The sequence below is a fragment of the Selaginella moellendorffii genome, unplaced genomic scaffold (assembly GCF_000143415.4).
Source record: "Selaginella moellendorffii unplaced genomic scaffold, v1.0 SELMOscaffold_11, whole genome shotgun sequence".
In the NCBI taxonomy this organism is placed as follows: Eukaryota; Viridiplantae; Streptophyta; class Lycopodiopsida; order Selaginellales; family Selaginellaceae; genus Selaginella; species Selaginella moellendorffii.
The window spans coordinates 1,979,258-1,999,328 of NW_003314272.1; the positions used below are offsets into that span (position 1 = coordinate 1,979,258).

Consider the following 20,071-nt stretch of genomic DNA (forward strand, 5'->3'; position numbering starts at 1 on the left):
GTTGTGTATTTGAATGATTGCAAATAGTTCTTGAGAACAAGATAACTAAAATGATAACAAGTCACAGCCACTAAAAAAGACTATGAAGGAACCAAAGTGTCAAGAAGGAACTAACAAATGTTTACTTCATTAACTTCTTTGTCCACTATAATTGGAGATTGGAAGTATAAGAAAGGGCTAATGATAATCTTTTATCCTAGCCATGCTAATCCAATTCTTAGGGGAAGTAGTTTCCAAAGTCTAAAAGATCATCAAGCCTAAACACATCTTCACCACCATGAGCATTTATAGTTTTCAACTGTGTCAACTAGATTTCACTTCAAATTTCTTTATCCCTTCTTTAAAAAATTCTGACCAGCTCAAGCTATCTCTTGCCCTATTCTACTTGCTAACCATGCTACAAATTTCTTCTCAATCAGGCCTTCAAGATCCAGTGTTGCAAGTTATTCTTTGAAGCAATTGCGAGCAAATACTTAGATGAAGAATTTAATAGCCTTTATGAATTTAATGCTCACTTCATGTCATATGAGTCCTTTCCAACACAAGAAATCATAGAAATTCTTCTCATCTCAATTAAGCTCACTTAGTTCTTATGTAACAAAGCTTGTCTCTAAATAAGAACCCACCATAATGCAAATGATGGAGTTGTGGTTGATTTTTTGCTTAGTGGTTTTTTCAGGCCAAGAACACCTCATCAATCTCCATTCCTACTCTAACAAGCTGACTGCACTGTGAATCTCATCCAAGAAGCCAAGCACAAGATCAGGAAACATTTGGTAGAAATTTCGCTTTCCTTGTGGTGCTCAAATTTCATGATCATGAATTAGTAGCAATTTGACATAGCTAGCATGGATTTCAGAAGAAATGGGTATTCATTAGAACTAATAGACTCTAGAGCAACCATTTTTTGAGATCAAAGGAAAAAATGACCTTACTTGAAGACTTAGAGTTTAGAGCAAGAATGAACTGGCTCAAGCCTTTTAACATGGTTTATAACATCCAAACCTAAAACTATAATAAAAATTTCTCAATAGTAAACCGAGTTTTTCCACTCTCCAATAGCTCTTTCAAAGTTAAATGTTTCAATAAATGGCCCTTCTAAGCTAATCATGAGATTTTCATCTATCAACTTAGTGGAAAGTTTATTTCTAAATGTTGTTTTCATTAGATTAATTCTACTATATCCATGTTTGCAATTAGCAATTTTGCAACATTGTATCATACCAATTTTCACCAAGGTGGGAAATTTGTCCATCTAAGATAAATGCTTATGAATAACTCCCTATGTATTAATAAAACCTTTTCCCTTTTTGTAATGTACCTTATCTCTCTCCCCTTAAGCCAACTGGAAAAAGGGCAATTGCTTGATGAGAGAGCCCTTAATGGCTATTTTATCCCCATTTATCCCCCAAAGTTCCAAAGATCCACAGTGACAGTATATCCAAATCTCATCCCATGATCACATGCGCTACACTCACCCCCCTTTAGAGATGTCAATGTCCTCATTGACTATTAACTAACAACCCCTACTGAGCCAAGGGGAACTAACACCTCCATTTCCACAATCAATCTACCAATCCTTCCATTGTGTAGACTAGCTATTCCATGTGAATCAACTAGTCATCCACCCGTACCGCAGTCCCACAGTGGATACCTTCGTCTGTGGATACTCCACACAAGAGGAAAGACGTATGCATGGATGCCCACTACGTACGATTTCAAATTTAGAAGTAGGAATATCCATCCCATAACTCACAATTGTAAGACCACCATCTCCAATATGCATCAAGATAGGGACTTTTGTTTGCATGATGTGAACACGAGCAATGAGTTAACACCTCGTTGCAAATCATCTCTCCAAGAAGAGAAAATGATTTACGTGTTTGATCCTTCGTTCCTGACGACTCTCTTTTCGGTCTCATCTTTGACTAAACCTTAAGCTTGCTTTCGCATTGCCTTCAATCCAATCCAAGAAAAGTTTATGAGAGAGCATAGCAATGACTACTTGAACCAATAGACTAATCCCTATAGTCTTGATTGATTCACTCATAATCATGCCTAGGAAGGATCCACTAGTGCCGTGCTAAACAGCGACGGACCAGCCTATTTGCCACTCATAGTAAACCTAGGGAAAGTTTATTTTCACCCATGGTACATGGAATAACTCATGGAACCACCGATAGGCTAACATTAATCCTGCCAACTCAAAGTGTAAACTCGAGTTGCTAATGCGCCTCACTCACGAGCCCAAGCGCAAACTCGTGTAACGGAACAACTCAGTCCACCCTATGAGCCCAAGAGCAAGCTCACATAATATGGAACAAAAAGGTAACCAAAACCTATCCCAAGGAAACAATGCGAAGTCTTTGCACCAAAACGTGTACCCACTCGGATCATCGTTTTCATCTCTGCGTATGCAATGAGATTAGTTGCTCAATCTCATTGGATAGTTCTCGCCGAGACTCATACTCCGATACCAACTGTAGTGCACCTTATCTCTCTCCCCTTAAGCCAACTGGAAAAAAGGCAATTGCTTGATAAGAGAGCCCTTAGTAGCTATTTTATCCCCATTTATCCCCCAAGGTTCCAAGGATCCACAGTGACAGTATATCCAAATCTCATCCCATGATCACATGCGCTACACTTTTGCTCTTTAGTAGTTATACATTTTCAAAAACCATATTCCTCAAGAACTAAACATGAGCCCACATTACCATTCATGAACTCTCTTTTTACTTCTGGTGTTCCATAAAATAGAATAAATTCTTTTTGCTCAGCAACTCTATAACCTTTTATGTCACACATAATTGATGGAAGATTGATAGTAATTAAGACCTTCATTAATGTAAAAGGACCCAAAATAACTTTAAGCAATCTATTCTTGATGCTTTCTTTGGGCATATATACAAATATCTCATAAATATCAATGCCTCTTGTAAATCTTACCTATTTGAGCATTTAAACATCTCCACCTTTGTAATCCTTTAACTGCACCTTTGTGACTACAATTAAAAGACCATTACTACTATATGAATTAACTTGATAACATATATTTGTAAGACACAAATCCTTAAACCCTAAAGTGGGGTTGAAAGGGTGTCATATGGTAGTGGCTAAAGCGGAAGTCCAACAAATATAACATGTTTGGACTAAAAGTTTTGACTTAGAAAGTTGAGAGCGAGAGTGGACTTTCTAACGAAGTGCTTTAGAAACAAGTATATAGCAATTAATAAGTGAGTCTCTAGAAAGGGACATAAAAAGGACTAACACATAGCAAGTGTCATGATATATAAAAGTGTCAAGACTAAGTTGGGCTGTGGTATTTCGAAATATCATCCCAAAATCCTAGTTCATGGAAAGAAAGAAGAGTGGTCCTTTTGTTTGGTGACCAAGGGTATGATTATTGTAAGGAACTAACTCCCCGAGATGTTGGAGACAAAAAAAACCTTGAAATCATGACTGGAATGATAAAGGGTTTATAGGATGAGACTGAGTTCGAGATTGAATCCAAGACCAAGTTCAAGACCAAGTCCAAGACCAACTTTGGGACCGAGTTCGAGACTAAGTCCAAGATTCGAGATCGAGTCTAAGATTGAGTCCAAGATCGAGTTTGAGACCGAGTCCAAATATTAATACAAGTCATGGGGTGAAAGTCTAAAGAGTGTGTCTCCCAAGGGGGGAGGTGTAAACTCCTGAGTTTGGACTTCCCGGGAGGTCACCCAACCCAGTACTATTCAAACCCAAGGACGCTTAACTCCAAATATCCCAAGACCCTTAACCGATTGGAAAACGGGGTGCACTCTTGTTCATAGGCCCTTTCCCTCTATATTTGAACCCCATGGATCATCTCTCAAGTCGTTCCCTTTGGTTGCTTACAATCCACCACGCTTCCCTACAAGTTCACGCCCTCGTGAACGGAAGCTGAGAGCCGCAGCTCTCCTGAGAGCCCCGCTCTCTTGACACCCTACCCCTCAGGTCGAGCCCAGCAGGAGCAAACTGGACCAGCCAGATGTCAATCAACATGTGGTGTGATTCCCCTAGCCAACCAACAGAGTCGGACCTGAGACCCCTCTGATACCAAATGTAAGCTCCTGAGTTTGGACTTCCCGGGAAGTCACCCAACCCAGTACTATTCAAACCCAAGGACGCTTAACTCCAAATATCCCAAGACCCTTAACCGATTGAAAAAGGGGGTGCACTCTTGTTCATGAGCCCTTTCCCTCTATATTTAAACCCCATGGATCGTCTCTCAAGTTGTTCCCTTTGGTTGCTTACAGGAGGTTGCAGGAGGTTCTAAAAGTATAGTAGGGATAGTGAGGTCTAGGAATCAGTCTTGAAGGAACTCTCCAGTGGTACTTCCAAACTAACTTCAGGTTAAAACTGGGCTTAGGGGCATCAGGTGGGAGTGAGTATAGACTAGGGTGGTGTTAGAGGGGCCACCCAAGGAAGTGCTCAAGAGCAACTCCCACTCCCGAAATACTCCCGACTCATGTGGAGTGGTGTCTCACTTGAGTACTTTATAGCTCATTGGTCTTTACTCTTCCTAAGGGTTTAGGCATTCCTTTTGGGATGGAAGTGGGGGAGTAGTGGTACCTATATTAGGTTGTTAAGCCATAATGTTCCCCCCCTCCCCCCCTCCATGTCCCGAAGTAAGTGTTGCACTCAAGGTTTGGGATTTAGAAGGCCCCATGATCAACTCTTGTTATACTAAAGGATGTTAGGGATTTGGAGGCTTAGTGTGTTTGGTTGCTTGTGTTTATAGGAAGTGTAGCCAAACTTTAAGTCCAGTTTAATCCGGGAAGGGAGATTGGAAGAGAATTTAGGAATCTGTGGATGGATGGTTAATGTTCTATTATTTGTGTAATGAGGTGTTAAAACCAAGTAAGACCAAGTAAGAGCTAGTATAATAAGTGGGAACTTTGGTGAGGGAACTTAACTAAGGCCAAGGTAGTAATGGTTAGATAAATGAGGTAAGTTGATAAATTAAAAAAGAAAAATTTATCATTTACAATTATGTGGTGAGGAAATCCTAGAGGTTAGTAGGGCTTAATGAATGGCCCTTTAAGCACTAGATCAATAGTGGTGTTAATAAACATTACCATAGATAATGAGGGATTTGGTGGGGATTGAAAAAGGGATATCGAAGGATGGTGTTTTGGGGCATTATAATGATGTTAAAGTGTGGTCATGGGATGACCATTAATGGATGGATGGCTTAATCTTGGAGAAACAAGATTGTGTTGCGGGTGGCTTGGACTACCAATGAGACAACGGCAAATGGGTTAAAATGTTAATGGCATCTTTAGGTGTCGAAAGTGAGATTGGATATATAAAACACTTGGACTAATGCAAAGCTAATGTGGTTTTGAGATCACATCTAGGGGTAAATGGGTACCCCAAGGTAGATGAGGATTTATAAAGCTTGTGAGTGAGACTCATCCAAAATGTCAAAGACATGATTAAGTGACTAAAGTAGAATGGAAAATTTAATTGTTTATAATGTTATTAAGGAAGTTTGCATTACAATTAACCTCATTATCCAAGTAATAGAGCTAAATCTTTACTACTCTATATTGCTCTATACAACTATAGAGCTGGAGGCTTGTATAGAAATATTAGATAATCAAAAAATTATTAATATCATGGTTGCGGGAGGTTTACAATGAGTTCCACCTATTATGTAAATCTTATCTCCTAAGTGGACATATCTAGGTCTAGTGACTTTGGAAATGCATAAGTATATTTTTGTTTTACCACTTCTCCTCATGTCACTAGACTTGTCAAGTGAGAGGATTTAGTAGTTCAAAAGAACTAGGTTTCTAAATTGTGATTTATAATGCATTTTAAGTATAAGTTAATGTACCAGCATAGAGAGTCACACCAGGCATCTTAGGTGATGCCATTTGATGCCCAAGTAAGAAAGATAGTGAGTGAGGAGTACAAAAATAACATTATACCTATGTTAACTGGATGCTAAAAGACATTATAAACCATGTATTATTATGGAAAGTTTTTGCTCTCCTCATTATAAAAGTGTTTTGGAAGTTCTTTCAATCTGGAAAGAAATGCAGGAGTTCTCTATGGGTGAACCATGGATTTCACAAAAGATAAGTAAGGCTGGAAATTCAAAACAAAATACTCATAGATTTAAATCATAGCTATTTTAAGGTTTGAATATTCAAAATTGAAAATCTATATACCGTTTTATAGAGCCTAATTGCCTATTCCGAAGACAAAAAAAAGAGACCTCGCCCAGTTTATCGACCAGCATAGATCAGTCAGTAGACACCAGAATCTGCCGCCGATGTAAACTACAAAGTTTTGGCCAGCCCCTGCATAGCTCGAAAGTGAAGCGATGTCGATGGCATGACAAGCGGCCAGTCCTCCTCCGGGATACCTTCAATGTCGTTACCCCACGCTGTGAGTGTCCTATACTGCAGGAGGTCATACTCGATGAGACTGTTCACCTTGCCCATGGAAAGCTTGTTGCAGAGAGTCATGTAGGGCGTAATACCATTCTTGTGTTCCACCAAGGTGGACACTACGGTCTTCCAATCGTCCTTCGTCCAGCACGGCTTGTTAGGCTTGTTGGCAGGGAGGTCCTCTGGAAAGCAAGCAACCTGTACCTCCAAACGGCAGCTTGAGAGAAGAGAGGCCTTCACAGTGTCCCATGACTCAACACTCCGAGCAGCTCTGGATAGTAAGCCCATCCGGCCACCCATATTGTCCTTCCACAACTCGTCAGACACTCCACCGAAACCCCTTGGTAGGCGCGTCTCAAAGAACTGGCGAGCTTCCGCTTCGTTTAAATCGCCTATGTTCAAAGTGTCTTCTCGGAGGCTGCCTATGTAGCCCTCAAGCCAAGTCCTGAAGAAGTTCTCCGAGGACGCCAGCACCACATTCATGATGCGCTCCTGCTTCGTCACCATCACAAAGAAGGCAAGCAGCTGGTCGAGATGTTTCTTGGTCCCTGGATCTGTGGCCCAAGTGTGCAACCTGTTCGCCTCATCCAGAACGACGTCGGATAGGCCTTGGCATAGTCCCCGCCTTTCAGAACCAGGCTATTCCAAGACACACCGTAGGACCTGATAGCTGCAAGAACGCTGTCCATGTCGTCCGCCTCGTCCATCTGGAGCTCCAGTTGACCCTGCACCTCCTGAAGAACACCGCAGCTTTCCAGCTTGGTAGATAGAGTCGCCTTGACAGAGGGCAAAAAGCTGGACTTGAACATTCGGGCAACGCCCCTCAGAGTAACTGAGCCCGTATTGCGCATGTCAGCGATGGAGGATACTCCAGGGTACTCACCCTCACCTTGCTTCTGCAGGAATTCCCTCAGAAGAGCAATCTTCCCCGAATCCTTTGGTCCACTCACCACAACGAGATTGCCTCCCGAAACCACATCCCCCGAGTCACCTACAGCGGCCACAAGGCGCCCATTCAGCGCCGCGAGCTCGTCCTTCCTGTTGAAAAACGTCCGCCCCTGATTGAACTTAGAGAAGCGCCTAAGCATCGAAGCCATAGCTAAACCTTTGCAGCCCTAAACCCAAAAAGTAAAACCCTTAGAAATACCTTACTAAAATTTTAGCTAGTAGTGACCATGGCAAATCTTGAATGCATTGAGCAAGGAACAGGCCATCTGCTGAGCTCCATCCCTACGATCATATAAGGAATGTGAGTTTTAGGGTTTGTGGATGGCATCGATGGTGTTTGAGGGACCTTCTATATACAACAGTTTTTAGTATGGTTTCGTTTTTAATTACATTTTTGCAAACTTGTAAGGGTGGATATTTACTTACCATTTAACGGTTATTATTCGTTTATATTTCTTGTATTCAAAATTTATAAACATGCTTATATTTATAATCTTTTCTATACACTTTCTAGTATATTCTAGTATATTCACTATCTAATGGTTGATATATAATAAAATTAATCTTGTGCTTATTAATTTATTAACATGTTTATATTTATATAATTCCTTTTGGTCAATTTTATTAAAAAAAGTAGGAATAACACTACATGCAACACAGCAAATTATTTAAACTAACCATGAAAAATATTCTTATTAGAAGTAAGTTTGATTGGATTGTGGGTTTTTAATGAGGGTTTTTGTAAAAGCTAAAGTAGTTTTCTGTTTATTTAGTAGGTTTCTGTTCTAGCTCAATATATTATCAGTTCAAGACCATGAATTAATATTTCAACTTTATGTATGAGTTAAATTAGTTGTTTTAGATATGGTTTTAAACAAGGTTTTGAGTATTATTTATTAATCCAGCTAATAGGTTTTTATGTAGTTTTTATTGGCTTGTTATTATAGTTGGTTTCTTGACTACTTTTCATAAAATGTAAAGTAGGCTTATAAATGTGTTATCAGTTTTGGCACTTGTTTACTAATTAATTAAAATTATTGTCATTTATTTGTAGTAAACTATTGAGTGAGTATATCTATAAAAACTTGTCAATTTTTTCATTAGGTTTTACTAGGCTCTTCTATTTTCTTTCTCAGACCAGCATTAATTTATCAACCTTGGCAAGACCTGCTTGGTCATGGATGTGGCTAGGGCTAGTATTGCTTTCCTGTAGCCATAACCATAGTTAACACTCATTTCATAATGGCTATAGCTAGCCAATCGCCCTCGTTAGCACTTGGAAGTTTGTTTTAGACCAAGTCATCAATGAGAAAGAGTGCCTATTCATCTTTAAGATGGTTATATAGCTATAGTTGCTCTATAGCCCTCCCACAACAATGGCATTAATAATTAATAATTTTGAAACTCAAAACATTAGTCATTTATGACTATTAGAATATCCCATAAGAAGTGAAGAATGTATATGTGACAAAAGTTCTAAGCTTTCTTTGTGGGCTGATTTGAACAGTCTTTAAACACTTGTATAACACTCAATAGCTCTCTACCAACTCAATCACCTAATATTTTGAATTCTATACAACTTTAGTGTTGCATAGTTAAATTTTTGTTTCACTGTCACAAGTACCTCTATTTTATTTGAGCTCTTAAAAAAGAAAGTAATTACTTTATTGACAAGTTCATTGTAAGAAATTAAATTTTTTATTCTACTTTAGTCATTTCAATGACTATTTAGAGGAATCTCACTCATAACCTCTATAGGTCCTCATCCTAATTTAAGGTAATTGCTAAGAGTGATCTTAAAGCCATATTGATTTCACACTTTGTCCAAATGCTCTATATATCAAAATTTTGTTTTAAACACCTACACAGCTATAAAATCATAATTATAACCTATTGCTATAATTTCATATGCATTGTTATATTGTTATAGCTCCAAAATGCCCTCATCTTTTTTAGCATTCTTTGTATGTCTATTTTTATATATTTTATCATCATTACAAAGCCTTCAAACTTCCTTTGCTCTATCACTCTTTAATCAAAAGTGGAAAAATGACAAAACTAAAATGTTTCTACCCCATATGTAAATGTTATTTTACACCTATTGAATATACAAATCCTTTCACAATTAAATGACTTTATTAGGTAATTTTCACATAACATTGCACAAACAATATATAGAGAGTGTACTTCTAAAAAACTTTGCTAAAGAATACTAAATTCTATCATGAGCACAAAGCATGACATTTTGCTTATTAGCTAAATGACAAAATTATGCTTCACATCTTAAGTGTACAAATCCTTTCATAATTAAGTGACTTTATTGGGCAATTTTCACACAATACTAGTAAAATAATATATAAAGAGTGCACTAAGTTCTAAAAAACTTTGTTTATCCTTGAGCACAAAGCATAACACTATGCTCAAATTAGCTAAATGACAAAATTATGCCTTGTGAATTTTACCATTACCCATTTGTTCAAAATACAAAGAATAGAGAATAAACCAAGTTATAGGCTCAATGGTTTTTCTCTATCATACATCAAATATAACTTTAGTCATTTTTGGCAAATGTATAGTAAAATAAGTTTCTTAGGCTTGTAACTTTAATCACATTTGGCAAGTGTATAGTTTCTTGATGGGCCCATATAACATATGACATGCTACTTTATTTAATTGTTATAGACTATAGTGGCCCTTAACTGCCATATTGCTCGATTGGATGGAGAACTTCAAATGTGTTATTTATATAAAATTGAATCCTATATAGTATATATTCATCATTTGTAGAAGATAAATATATATATGGGTAAATATAATACTCTTTGCTTTTTAATAATACAACTCTTGAAATTCATATATAGTGATAATACAGAATTTAGTTTTCCAAATAGCATAAATAATATTGATATGAGTACAATTGTTGATGCTATTGATAGATTAATAGCTTTTATTGATCAGAAGAAAGAAGATTATCCATTAAATTGGTCTGATAGTATATCAATAGTTTTAACTAGTGGAATTGTTCTTATTAAAATTTCACGTTATACAGGAAATACTCCTAATTGTGAAGCAAGTGGAGAATATGGTTATACTTTAGGACGTTCTTTATATGAAGGGCTTAGAAGATTATATCGGAAATATTTTGATAAAATATTATTTGTTGCTGCAAATTCCATAAGAATTACTTCTAAAAATTTTGAAATTTATTATGATCGGGATGGTATATCAGAACCTGAAAATCCTGAATATTATATTAATTCATCTATGAATAAACCAAAATCATTAAATGATTGCTATGTTTTTGTAAGCATATTAATAAGTGGAAAAAAGCTAAACCATTATCATACTTTATTTCAAGAAAATTTCCTAATATCTCCAAATAAGAAAAATACATTACTACTACATTTAAACTGTAATCTTGTACTTTATTCTGGACAAAATATTATTTGGGAAACAGAAACTGGAAAGAGAAATTATATTAACTGCTTTCTACAAAATCAAATTAGTGGAAATATAATTTTATTTTCATCATTATCTAAATTAGAGTGGAGAACAAATTTATTTTGTAAGAAAAATCCTAGTTGTGTTTTTCCAACATTTTTAAGTCTTCAAAATGATTGCAATCTAGTTTTATATTCATCTAGTTTTCCTAATAAACCCTTTTGGTCAACTAAAACTTATAAACATAATTTATGTTTAAAATAATTAAAAATAAAATAAAATAATAATATTTTTGAAAAAAATCTTATAATATTATATACTTTAATAAGTGATGTATAAAGCAATGCAATTAGGCACTAATAAAGCAAGCACTAATAATGCAATAAGTGGAAACCTTTCCTAGTTGGAAGTAATGGATTCTCTGGATCATTATTTCTTTGGTTTTTAGTGTAGCCAAAAGTATTGAAGGTGGAACTTATCCTTTGAAATGCATGGAAGTCTATCAAACATGTGAAGGGAGATTATTTGCAATATTGTAAGGAATGTCTTGACTTGGACTTAGACCTAACTAAGGTCCTACACCAGAATATTATTGGTATATAGTTTTTCTTTTTCTTTTTCTCTCTTTAGAGGTTTAACAGCAAGAACATACTAGATTGACTTGGCTGTATTTGGGAAGACAAAGAACAAGAGTCGCAGAGGAAGGTTATAGTGAAAATTCTAACACCACAAAGATTTGTTTAGTTATTTTATTTCAAAATGCTGTTAGCTAATTATAATAAACTAAATTCATTATCCAAATTTAACAGAGAACACAAACTTTAAATGAACCCCTGCTGAAAGAGAATTATTGCACCTTTCAGCAAGAATCCCTATCACTAGGAGTAATATCATTTGCAAATTCGAGCATGCTTTTAGTCCATCTCAGACTGTGTAATACTGCAAAAAGTAATTTTTGGTGAATGTTGCTTGTGGGATGTATAAATCAACTGGAGTTATAAGCTCTATCATGGATTGGTTTTCACACAGTTTTGATGGTCGTTCTAGGTAGTTGTCTGTTTTCTGCTCCAATCAACTCTAACTTTAGATCAGGGTTTGATAACAATAAAGGAAACTCTTTAGAGAATTGTTCCCCATAGAGCTGAGAGTGGCTAGGAAGAGGCCAAGTTGGAGTAAGAAAAACTCACTGGAGCCTTGTAATTGCCATCCCTGGTTTTGCGAGCCTGAATGTATGCAGCATGTCAACATGGATGGAGAATCTACCCTGAATATCTGCTATTACTAGTGTTCCGCTGGAGTATAGAGGGGAAACACCATCCAATGGCTCGTGTGGCAGAACTTCTAGAAGATGCTTTTCTTGAGGTTTTCTTGGAGTTCTCTCACAAGGGAAGAATTGTGAGGATTGATACTACCTGCCAAATTAGGGGGAGTATCTTGACGGTGGGAGAGTTTTGTTGTAGACGAATCAGTGATAGAGGTTGTTTTAATTCGAGCTTGAGCTGGATCGCTTCGAATGCCTCCGAGAGATCCAATGTTGCAAGAGCCTCTCCAACGCTGTGCTAATTCACGCACGCATCCCGGCTGCCAATGGCGATACTTTCCTGGCAAACAAGCTTATCGAGATGTACGGGAGGTGCGGCAGCGTGGAGCATGCCCGGAAGGTGTACGACAGCATCGTGTCCAGAGATACCTTCTCGTGCTCCTTGATGCTCTCGGCATATGCCCGCAATGGGCTTATCTGCGAGGCCGAGAAGCTCTTTGGCGACGTCGAAAGGCCAGACAAGGCAGCATGGACCATCATGCTGACGTTGTATGCACAAAACGGGAATATAGGAGATGCTTCGAAGATCTTCCGAAAGATGCCAGACAAAGACCTGGTTGCGTGGAATGCTATGGTTAATGCATATGCCGAAACAGGGCAAATGGATACGGCAAAAGCGTTGTTTGATTCCATGCCGCTTCGAAATATCGCGACATGGAACACTCTGCTCTCTGGGTTTTGTTACTCCGGTGATATTAATTTAGCGAAGTGTGCTTTTGAGGAGAATCCAGAGCCTAATATTCTAACCTGGACTGCCTTGCTTTCGGCATATGCCCAAAGAGGGTATCTTGATCACGCGAAAAAGGTGTTTGATGACATGCCTTTGAGGGATATAGTGGCCTGGAATGCTTTGTTGGTGGCAAACGCAAAGGCAGGGCGTTATGAAGTTACGCAAAATCTATTCTCCGAGATGCCGGAGCACGATCTTGTGGCTTGGAATTCCAAGATCATAGCACACGGCCAAGCTGGGAATCTGGAAGATGCCAAGAGAATTGTCTCCGAGGAGCTCCCCGTGAAATCTCTGGCTTCATTCAACGCACTTCTCTCTCTCTTCTCCAGAGAGAATAAACGTTTTGAGGCAGAAGAGCTATTCTTTACTGTCATGCCAGAGAGAGATCTCGTCGCGTGCAACCATATGCTAGCCTTGTACGCGGAGCTCCAAGATTCCTCTACATGCAAAAGGATATTCGAAGAGATGCCCCAAATAAACACCATCTCTTGCAACTCCATGCTCGTCGCATTTGCCCACGACGGGCATATCCAGCACGCCAAATCCCTGTTTGACGCGATCCCCGACCCCGATCTTGCCACGTGGACGGCGTGTGTCGCGTCGCTTGGCGAGGCGGGAAGCACCGACGCTGCCAAGGCGATGTTTGACACAATGCCAGCATGGGACCTGGTGACGTGGAATGCCATGGTGTCTGCGTACGGCAGAGCTGGGCTCGTGCGTACGGCTGGTCAGCTGTTCGATTCCATGCCGGAGCACTCACTTGCATTTGCGAACGCAATGCTATCGGCGCTGTGCCAATGTGGGCATTTGGAAGAGGCCAGAGAGCTCTTGGAGCGTTTACCCGAACGAGATGTAATCTCGTGGAGTGTGATTCTTGGGTGTTGTAGCGATCATGGCAAGTTCGAGCAGGTGAGCGAGATCTTTGAATCAATGCCGGAGCACGATTCTATCTCTGCCACAGCTATCGTCGCCGCAAATGCTCGCAGAGGGCATCTGGATGATTCGTTTCGAGTGTTCAGATCTATGGCGGAGCACAATTGCAATGCTGTGGCGGCTCTTATCACAGGGCTTGGGAAGTCTGGCAAGTTACTTGATGCAAAGACGATGTTTGATGAGATTCCATTCAAGAACGCAGTGGTCTGGACTGCGCTTGTCACGGCTTATGCCTTACAAGGGCATGTTGAGGACACGATGATCTTGTACGACAGGTATATGCCAGAGCATAGTCTTGTGTGTGGAACCTCTGTGATCGGTGTTCTTGGGCGAAGCGGCTGTTTAGATGAAGCTAGATGTGTTTTCAAGAGCTTTCCAAGCCGCGATTCTTTAGCTGTGAGTTCCATGATATGGGCTTATGCCCTGAATGGGTATCTAGGCAAATCAAGAGAAGTGCATGATCTTTGGAGAGACCCGAGCTTACTGTCCTGGAAAGCCATGCTAGAAGCTTATTCTCATGCTGGTAAAGTCATCGAAGCGAAGAGGGTGTTTGATCAATCTCCGGAAAGAGATGTTTCGTTTGATGCTTTGATGGTTGCTGCATACGCCCGGGGCGGAGATCTAGATCAAACGCTTGAGTTTTTCTTTTCCCTTGACGAGCTAAACGAGAGCTGCTTCATTTGGATCCTCGTTTCATGCAGCCGCTCCGGCAAAGTCTCCACGGGGATCCGACTCTTCGTCTCCATGGTTGCGGATTTCTCCTTGAATCCTTCCAAGCAACACTACAGTTGCGTTGTTGATCTCCTGTGCCGAGCCGGGCATCTGGGCGACGCTCGAGAGCTAGTCAAAAGCATGCCTTTTGTGCCGGACGGCCTGGAGTGGAGATGCGTGCTTGCAACGCACGGACCGATCGATGATGCCACAGTTGCAGCACACTCTACTTTGGATGTGAATCCGGATCACGGTGCTGCCTATGTGCTTCTCGCAAATGCGTCGATGGAAGCAAAGCGATAGCCATTTCTTCTTCGCAAGCAAGAAGAAAGCAAGCCTTTCGAATCAAGGAAAGCTAAAGCTAGAAGAAAACTAAGACAATGAGATCCCAGGTTCGAATCTTGACACGACATAAAATCTACGCTAATGCGTTTTTCTCTTCCAATGCAGGTAGATCTCCGGGTTTTCAAGGTCTTCAAGGCGGGCATCTTATCTCCTGACTGAGCACAGAGCGTGACACTTAGTGGGTTCTTTGGTGTTCTTCCCAAGTTCCCGGATTGAAGCGTTTCTGTCGCTCGGAAGGCCAAATGGAAGCGGGAAAGGATGTTATTCGGCTGGAGCGTGAGCCATTCATCGTGACGATGAAGCCCAAGCTGATAATTGGGCTAGCTGACAGTCTCGGTGAGTGGATTTCTTCGCCTTTTTTTTCTTCTTCTAAACCTTTGACACACAACATTTTTTCTTACAATGCAGAGCAAAAGGCGGATCAAGCTGATTTTCTCCTCCTGTGCAAAAGAGTGGAGGCTTTCATTCGTGCATGGTACCATGTCCAGTTTGAAGAGCTCATGGTAAACTCTCACTGGTTTTACGGTGTTTTGCTCACATGATCGCGAGATACCTTGCAGCAATTGTACGCCTTGTTTGATCCGGCAAATGGTGGCAAGAAACTCGAAAAGCAGAACCTTTCTGCTGCTAGAGTCGACGAGCTGGAGCAGCGATTCCTGGATATTTACGCCATGGTAATGTAGCTACAACTTGATTGCAATGCTGGTGGCTGATGCTTGCAGTGCTCTTGAAGCTCATGGAGAAGAGCAACTTTAAAGTTCTGTCCGATAACGAGTTCCGTGTTGCGACTTCGGGCCATTATCTTCTCAATCTTCCCATTGCTGTTGATAAAAACAAAGTATAAGCAACTTCTTTTGCTATGGACTTTTCGAGACATGAACTGATTCTATCATCTTTGGCTCAGCTGGATTCGAAGCTCCTCGGCAAGTTTTTCGAAAAGAGAAAAGACTTGGAGATGCCAACTTACACTAACCAGGTAAATTCACGTCCGTGTTCATTCTTTTCGAGTTTCTTGTTCACATGTACTATGCAGTATGTGATGTATCGCCGAGGCATTGGGCTTGATAAAAGCACTGATGCATTTATCAGCGCAAAGCTGGACGAATTGATTTCGAGAGCTTGGGATTGGATCCTGGGGCTTTTGAGGTGACTGCTTTCGCTGTGTTTTTTTCTCATAGAAAGCCAATCTCAATTTCCAGGTTGCGGAAGCTGTTAGGACGTGAGCAGAACAGAGCACAGCCTGGTCCTGCCGATGGCTCTTCTGCGTTAAGCAACACCGAACATTATGTGGAGAGAATTCGCATCCAAAACATGAAAATTACGTAAGCTCGGGATGAGCATTTTTCATAAAGGTGAAATATTTTGACGGTCCTTTATTTCAGCTTTGGAAACTTTCTCAAGAAGACTACCATCCAGGAGCCTACGTTTGAGCGACTTATTTTGTTGTACAGGTAGACGCAATAGATGATCCTTGATCTTGATGTAATCACAAGGTTGAGTTTAAAATGCAGACTGGCAACACCCCGGCATGACACCAGTCCATATGGTAATCGAGGAATTTGCATCAAGCAATTTAAGCACGTCCCAATGGCAGACGTTGAGCTCGTTCTCGTAAGTAGAAAACGTTTTTTTTTTTTCTTGTTTTTGAGGCTACTTTTCTTTGTCCTCTCTTTTAGCCAGAGAAGAAGAACCCGAGCTTGACAGCAATGGATTGGGTGAAATTTCTACTCTCAGCGATCATTGGCTTCGTAAGCTTTTCTTTCCATCAACATGTTTAGAGTCGATAACGTTTTTGTGACGAACTCACAGGTTGCATTTTCGGGTACACTAGAAGCACATCCGTCTGATATATGGGTGGCTTTAGCTATCCTTGGTGGCTTTCTTAGTTACTGCGCTAAGATCTATTTCACGTAATAGTTCCTCTTCTACTATTTTCTTACGCTCCATACTATTGACCTTTGTCCTGAAGGTTCCACGCTAACATGATGGAGTACCAGCGGCTTATCACCAATTCGATGTACGACAAACAGCTCGATAGTGGAAGAGGAACTTTGCTGCATCTTTGCGACGATGTGATCCAGCAAGAGGTAAATAAAACTCATTGATTTTCTAACACTTTGTTTTCTCATACTTTCGAAAATCCAGGTGAAGGAGGTGATCCTTGCTTACTACGTGCTGATGACGAAAGGCAAGCACACCATTCAGGTATGCCTTTCACTCCTGTGTAGAAAGAAACACAGCTGATTGGATTTTTCTCTTGCTCTAAAGACTCTGGACGAGCTTTGCGAGGAGGTGCTGCTGGAGGAGTTTGACGAGAAATGCAACTTTGAAGTCGAGGATGCCTTGAAAAAACTGGAGCGTTTGGGAATCGTATCCAAGGTAACTTTTTTCAATCACGTTTTTATCACGTGAATGGGCGTCTATGCAGGATTCATTGGGAAGGTATGCGCCCCACCCTCTGAAAAGAGCAAACGAAATTATTGGGATAACAACTGACGAAGTTGTCGCTAGAATCTCGTCGGCGTGAGTTGTATATCGTGTCGTTTTTCCATTCTTTTTTTTCCAAAGTTAATGTAGCTTGTACGTATTCCGATACCTTGCTTTGGTATCTGATAGCGTGCTGGTTTCTCGGGCTTTCTTTCGTTTGCGTTCATAAGCAAGATGTAACAGTCTAGGGACAAGCCGGAGGTGATGGACCAGAAGAAGAACATACTCAAGCTTCCTCTTGAGTCGGGCATTTCGGTTTCCAAAGCCGAGTTGATCGACAGGCTCGCCGAAGGTGGTAAGTCTCTCTAGTTGAATCCGCATTGCAAAATTCATGTGACCATCGCTTTTCTTCTTTAGTTGAAGACAAGGACAGCTTCAAGCAACTGTGCAAGAGAATCGAAAGGCTGCTACTTAAACATCGAGACGAGGAGTACAAGGAGCTCAAGGTACTCACTCATTCATTCACCTGGAGGACATTTATCGTTCATGATTGTGGTGTGACAGGCGACCTATGCGAAGTTAAATCCTCGTGACAGTGAGCTCCCAGTTGACGAGTTTAATGTTGAAGCTCACGAGCAATTTCTACTAAAGTTTTTCCAGGTAAGTAGAAGTGCTGTGATTGAGATTCAAAAGCACTCGCGTGGCTACTATTAGCTCATGGAGCGAGGGAGATACAAGCAACTCACGGATGAAGAGTGGAGTGTGGCGACCTCCAGCCGTTACCTTCTCAAACTTCGCATTCGGATTGACCGCAATAAGGTGCGTTCAAGGTAAAACTTAAAACGCTGGAACTTCGACTTTCATACGCTTCACAATAAGTATACTGATTGTGCAGCTCGACACGAGGTTCCTCTCCAATTTCACCAAAAACCAGGTACATCAATCAATGAAGCAGCGCCTGAACTCTAACACGCTCCTAAGCAGTTTGTTATCTTCCATCGAGGTGTAAGCACGGACCAACAATCTGGCTTGTTTGTCCTCCTGAAACTGGAGGCCCTCTGGAGAAGTCTGAAAAACTACATTGTCGACGCTCTGTGGTAAGTTGTTCGCTCCTTGTACGGATTTTGTCGTAATTTTTCCACGTTTGTTGACAGCGAGAGGCCGGTCGTCCAGGCCACGCCTTCCAGGAGCGCACTGGAAGCTGGGGAGACGAGGTTTCAGGAAGTGGAAAGATTTCATGCGGGTGACATCAGGTGGTCTTTCTTACACTGTGTGATCTCCAAAGTTCATCTTTTTTCCAATGAATGAACGTATGATGCTCACATGAAAGCATGCATAGGCTAAGCGACCTCTTCCGCAAGGCGCGGGTACAGGAGCCTATTTACAAGCACGTTGTGGTCCTCTACAGGTATGATTTCTATCTCTCTTGTTTTCTTTTTCTTTTCTTATCCAGACCATTGAAGAGAAAAAAGAGAAAAGTGTTCTCCAGGCGCCTGGAGCATGGAATTCGTATCAAGCACTACGTGGATGTGCCTTTGGCGGACATGGAGCTCGTACTCGTACGTTTCATCCCGACTTGACGCTAAACTTTACATTTTTTTCTTCCTCTTAACAGCCCGCGAAGAAAGCTCTTCGACCGAGTGGAGCAGACGTCTTGACTTTCGTCCTCTTCGTGATCTTTGGCTCGGTAAGTGTTGATTTTCTCAACTTTTGGTCTCATCCCGGTGCCAAACTTTCGAGTCATTTCTCGCAGGTTATGTTTAAGGTCCTTCAGAGAAAGCAGCCATCAGTAGCAGCTGCTATCTTGGCAGCGTGCATTCTTTACTGCGTAGCACTAGTAACAACGTACGTACGTTTCCTTGTGTTTTCAACCCTGTGTAACTCTCCTCTCTCACAGCTTTGTACTACGGGTGCGAAGAATCAAAAGGATGCTAAAGGAAAAGCTCGTCCGTGACAAGAGAGTTGAAAAGCACCGGGACGTTTTGATCAGCTTGATCAAGGACACGATTCAGCAAGAGGTCTGTGACTTTTTTTTTCTCTTCCTTCGTGTTTGGTTTGCTTTGCTCAGCAATGACGTTTTGCCCTCGTAGGTGAAGTTGGCGATTGTGGCTTATTTCGCTCTCATGAAAACAGCGCATGGAGCAGCCTCCAAGGAGGTAACTGATCGACCGAGACGAACGAACGAGCTCTTAGACTCAACAGAAAAGAAAGAGTTTAAACTGTTTTCGCGTGGCAGGATCTGTACTTTAAATGCAGGCAGCTAATGGAGGACAAATTCAAAGACAAGTTGATACTTGGATTGGACGAGACGCTCGTCAATCTGGACAAGCTTGGGATCATCTGGCGAGTAAGTCAAGCAGTCCTTTTTTCTTTTCTCTGTTCTTGGCTACAAACAATGGAGTGTGTCTCGATTCACAGGACGAAAAGGGAGCAATTCGCCACACCGAGGCAAACCAAGTAACCGACAACCACTTCGTTCCACTCGAGGATTAGGAGGTTATGTTTTCTAGTTTCTCTTTTTTATTCTTTTTCTTTCGTGCCTGTCACCGCCAGAGGCCTGTTCTTTCCATACCGATCAGAGACTTCTTCAAGCTAGCTGTAGCTATGGCTTCGGCGACCAATCTATTCTTTTCTTCGTTACGATCCAGGCTCACAGACAATGTCTGTGTTGGCCGGAAAGAAAAAAAAAATGAAAAAGAAAGCTCCGTGATCCAGAGACATTTGTTTGGGTTTCTTCTCTTCCAAAACTAGAACGGGGATGATAAAGCTTCTCTTTTTCTTGGTACCATCAAC

General features: G+C 40.8%; 4 protein-coding genes across 6 annotated transcripts; 3 read left to right on the plus strand and 1 right to left on the minus strand.

Moving 5' to 3' along the window:
* Positions 1-6,124: 6,124 nt before the first annotated feature.
* On the minus strand, positions 6,125-7,526 carry LOC9658881. Of its 2 annotated transcripts, none has more exons than XM_024673841.1 (2): positions 7,373-7,526; positions 6,125-7,318 (listed from the first exon to the last, which is right to left on the minus strand). In XM_024673841.1, exon 2 carries the CDS (start codon positions 6,927-6,929, stop codon positions 6,312-6,314), a length of 618 nt encoding a protein of 205 aa, XP_024529609.1. In that variant the 5' UTR covers positions 6,930-7,318; positions 7,373-7,526; the 3' UTR covers positions 6,125-6,311. Both variants share the same exon structure in this region, with proteins under 2 accessions (XP_024529609.1, XP_024529610.1).
* A 4,424-nt stretch (positions 7,527-11,950) lies between these two features.
* Positions 11,951-15,034, plus strand: LOC112345976 (pentatricopeptide repeat-containing protein At4g02750-like). The gene is made up of 2 exons (XM_024673862.1): positions 11,951-14,898; positions 14,957-15,034. The coding sequence occupies exon 1, from the start codon at positions 12,434-12,436 to the stop codon at positions 14,807-14,809; it is 2,376 nt and encodes a 791-aa protein (XP_024529630.1). The 5' UTR covers positions 11,951-12,433; the 3' UTR covers positions 14,810-14,898; positions 14,957-15,034.
* LOC9658882 lies at positions 14,910-17,446 on the plus strand. Its single transcript, XM_024673863.1, has 15 exons — positions 14,910-15,187; positions 15,260-15,354; positions 15,412-15,525; positions 15,585-15,689; positions 15,756-15,827; positions 15,885-15,997; positions 16,051-16,173; positions 16,234-16,302; positions 16,363-16,462; positions 16,528-16,599; positions 16,661-16,761; positions 16,821-16,938; positions 16,997-17,056; positions 17,120-17,230; positions 17,280-17,446. Exons 1-15 carry the CDS (start codon positions 15,094-15,096, stop codon positions 17,376-17,378), a joined length of 1,446 nt encoding a protein of 481 aa, XP_024529631.1. The 5' UTR covers positions 14,910-15,093; the 3' UTR covers positions 17,379-17,446.
* Positions 17,447-17,521: 75 nt separating this feature from the next.
* On the plus strand, positions 17,522-20,047 carry LOC112345977. Of its 2 annotated transcripts, XM_024673865.1 has the most exons (15): positions 17,522-17,633; positions 17,696-17,784; positions 17,843-17,938; positions 17,993-18,097; positions 18,174-18,212; positions 18,263-18,375; positions 18,433-18,531; positions 18,618-18,686; positions 18,768-18,837; positions 18,894-18,965; positions 19,032-19,123; positions 19,176-19,296; positions 19,369-19,434; positions 19,515-19,625; positions 19,697-20,047. In XM_024673865.1, the coding sequence occupies exons 1-15, from the start codon at positions 17,543-17,545 to the stop codon at positions 19,769-19,771; spliced, it is 1,308 nt and encodes a 435-aa protein (XP_024529633.1). In that variant the 5' UTR covers positions 17,522-17,542; the 3' UTR covers positions 19,772-20,047. The 2 variants fall into 2 exon arrangements, with proteins under 2 accessions (XP_024529633.1, XP_024529632.1); XM_024673864.1 differs by having other exon boundaries at positions 18,618-18,837.
* The last annotated feature ends 24 nt before the right edge of the window (positions 20,048-20,071 follow it).

Excerpts from the sequence above, each read along its gene's own strand:
- LOC9658881 (XM_024673841.1), bottom strand. The coding sequence starts at position 6,929 with ATGGTGACGAAGCAGGAGCGCATCATGAATGTGGTGCTGGCGTCCTCG.
- LOC112345976 (XM_024673862.1), top strand. The coding sequence starts at position 12,434 with ATGTACGGGAGGTGCGGCAGCGTGGAGCATGCCCGGAAGGTGTACGAC.
- LOC112345977 (XM_024673864.1), top strand. The coding sequence starts at position 17,543 with ATGGACCAGAAGAAGAACATACTCAAGCTTCCTCTTGAGTCGGGCATT. Across the intron at positions 18,213-18,262 it reads CCAATTTCACCAAAAACCAG|TTTGTTATCTTCCATCGAGG; the intron begins GTACATCAATCA and ends GCTCCTAAGCAG. Across the intron at positions 18,532-18,617 it reads TTTCATGCGGGTGACATCAG|GCTAAGCGACCTCTTCCGCA; the intron begins GTGGTCTTTCTT and ends AAGCATGCATAG.
- LOC9658882 (XM_024673863.1), top strand. The coding sequence starts at position 15,094 with ATGGAAGCGGGAAAGGATGTTATTCGGCTGGAGCGTGAGCCATTCATC. Across the intron at positions 15,355-15,411 it reads TCCAGTTTGAAGAGCTCATG|CAATTGTACGCCTTGTTTGA; the intron begins GTAAACTCTCAC and ends GATACCTTGCAG. Across the intron at positions 17,231-17,279 it reads GTTTGGGAATCGTATCCAAG|GATTCATTGGGAAGGTATGC; the intron begins GTAACTTTTTTC and ends GCGTCTATGCAG.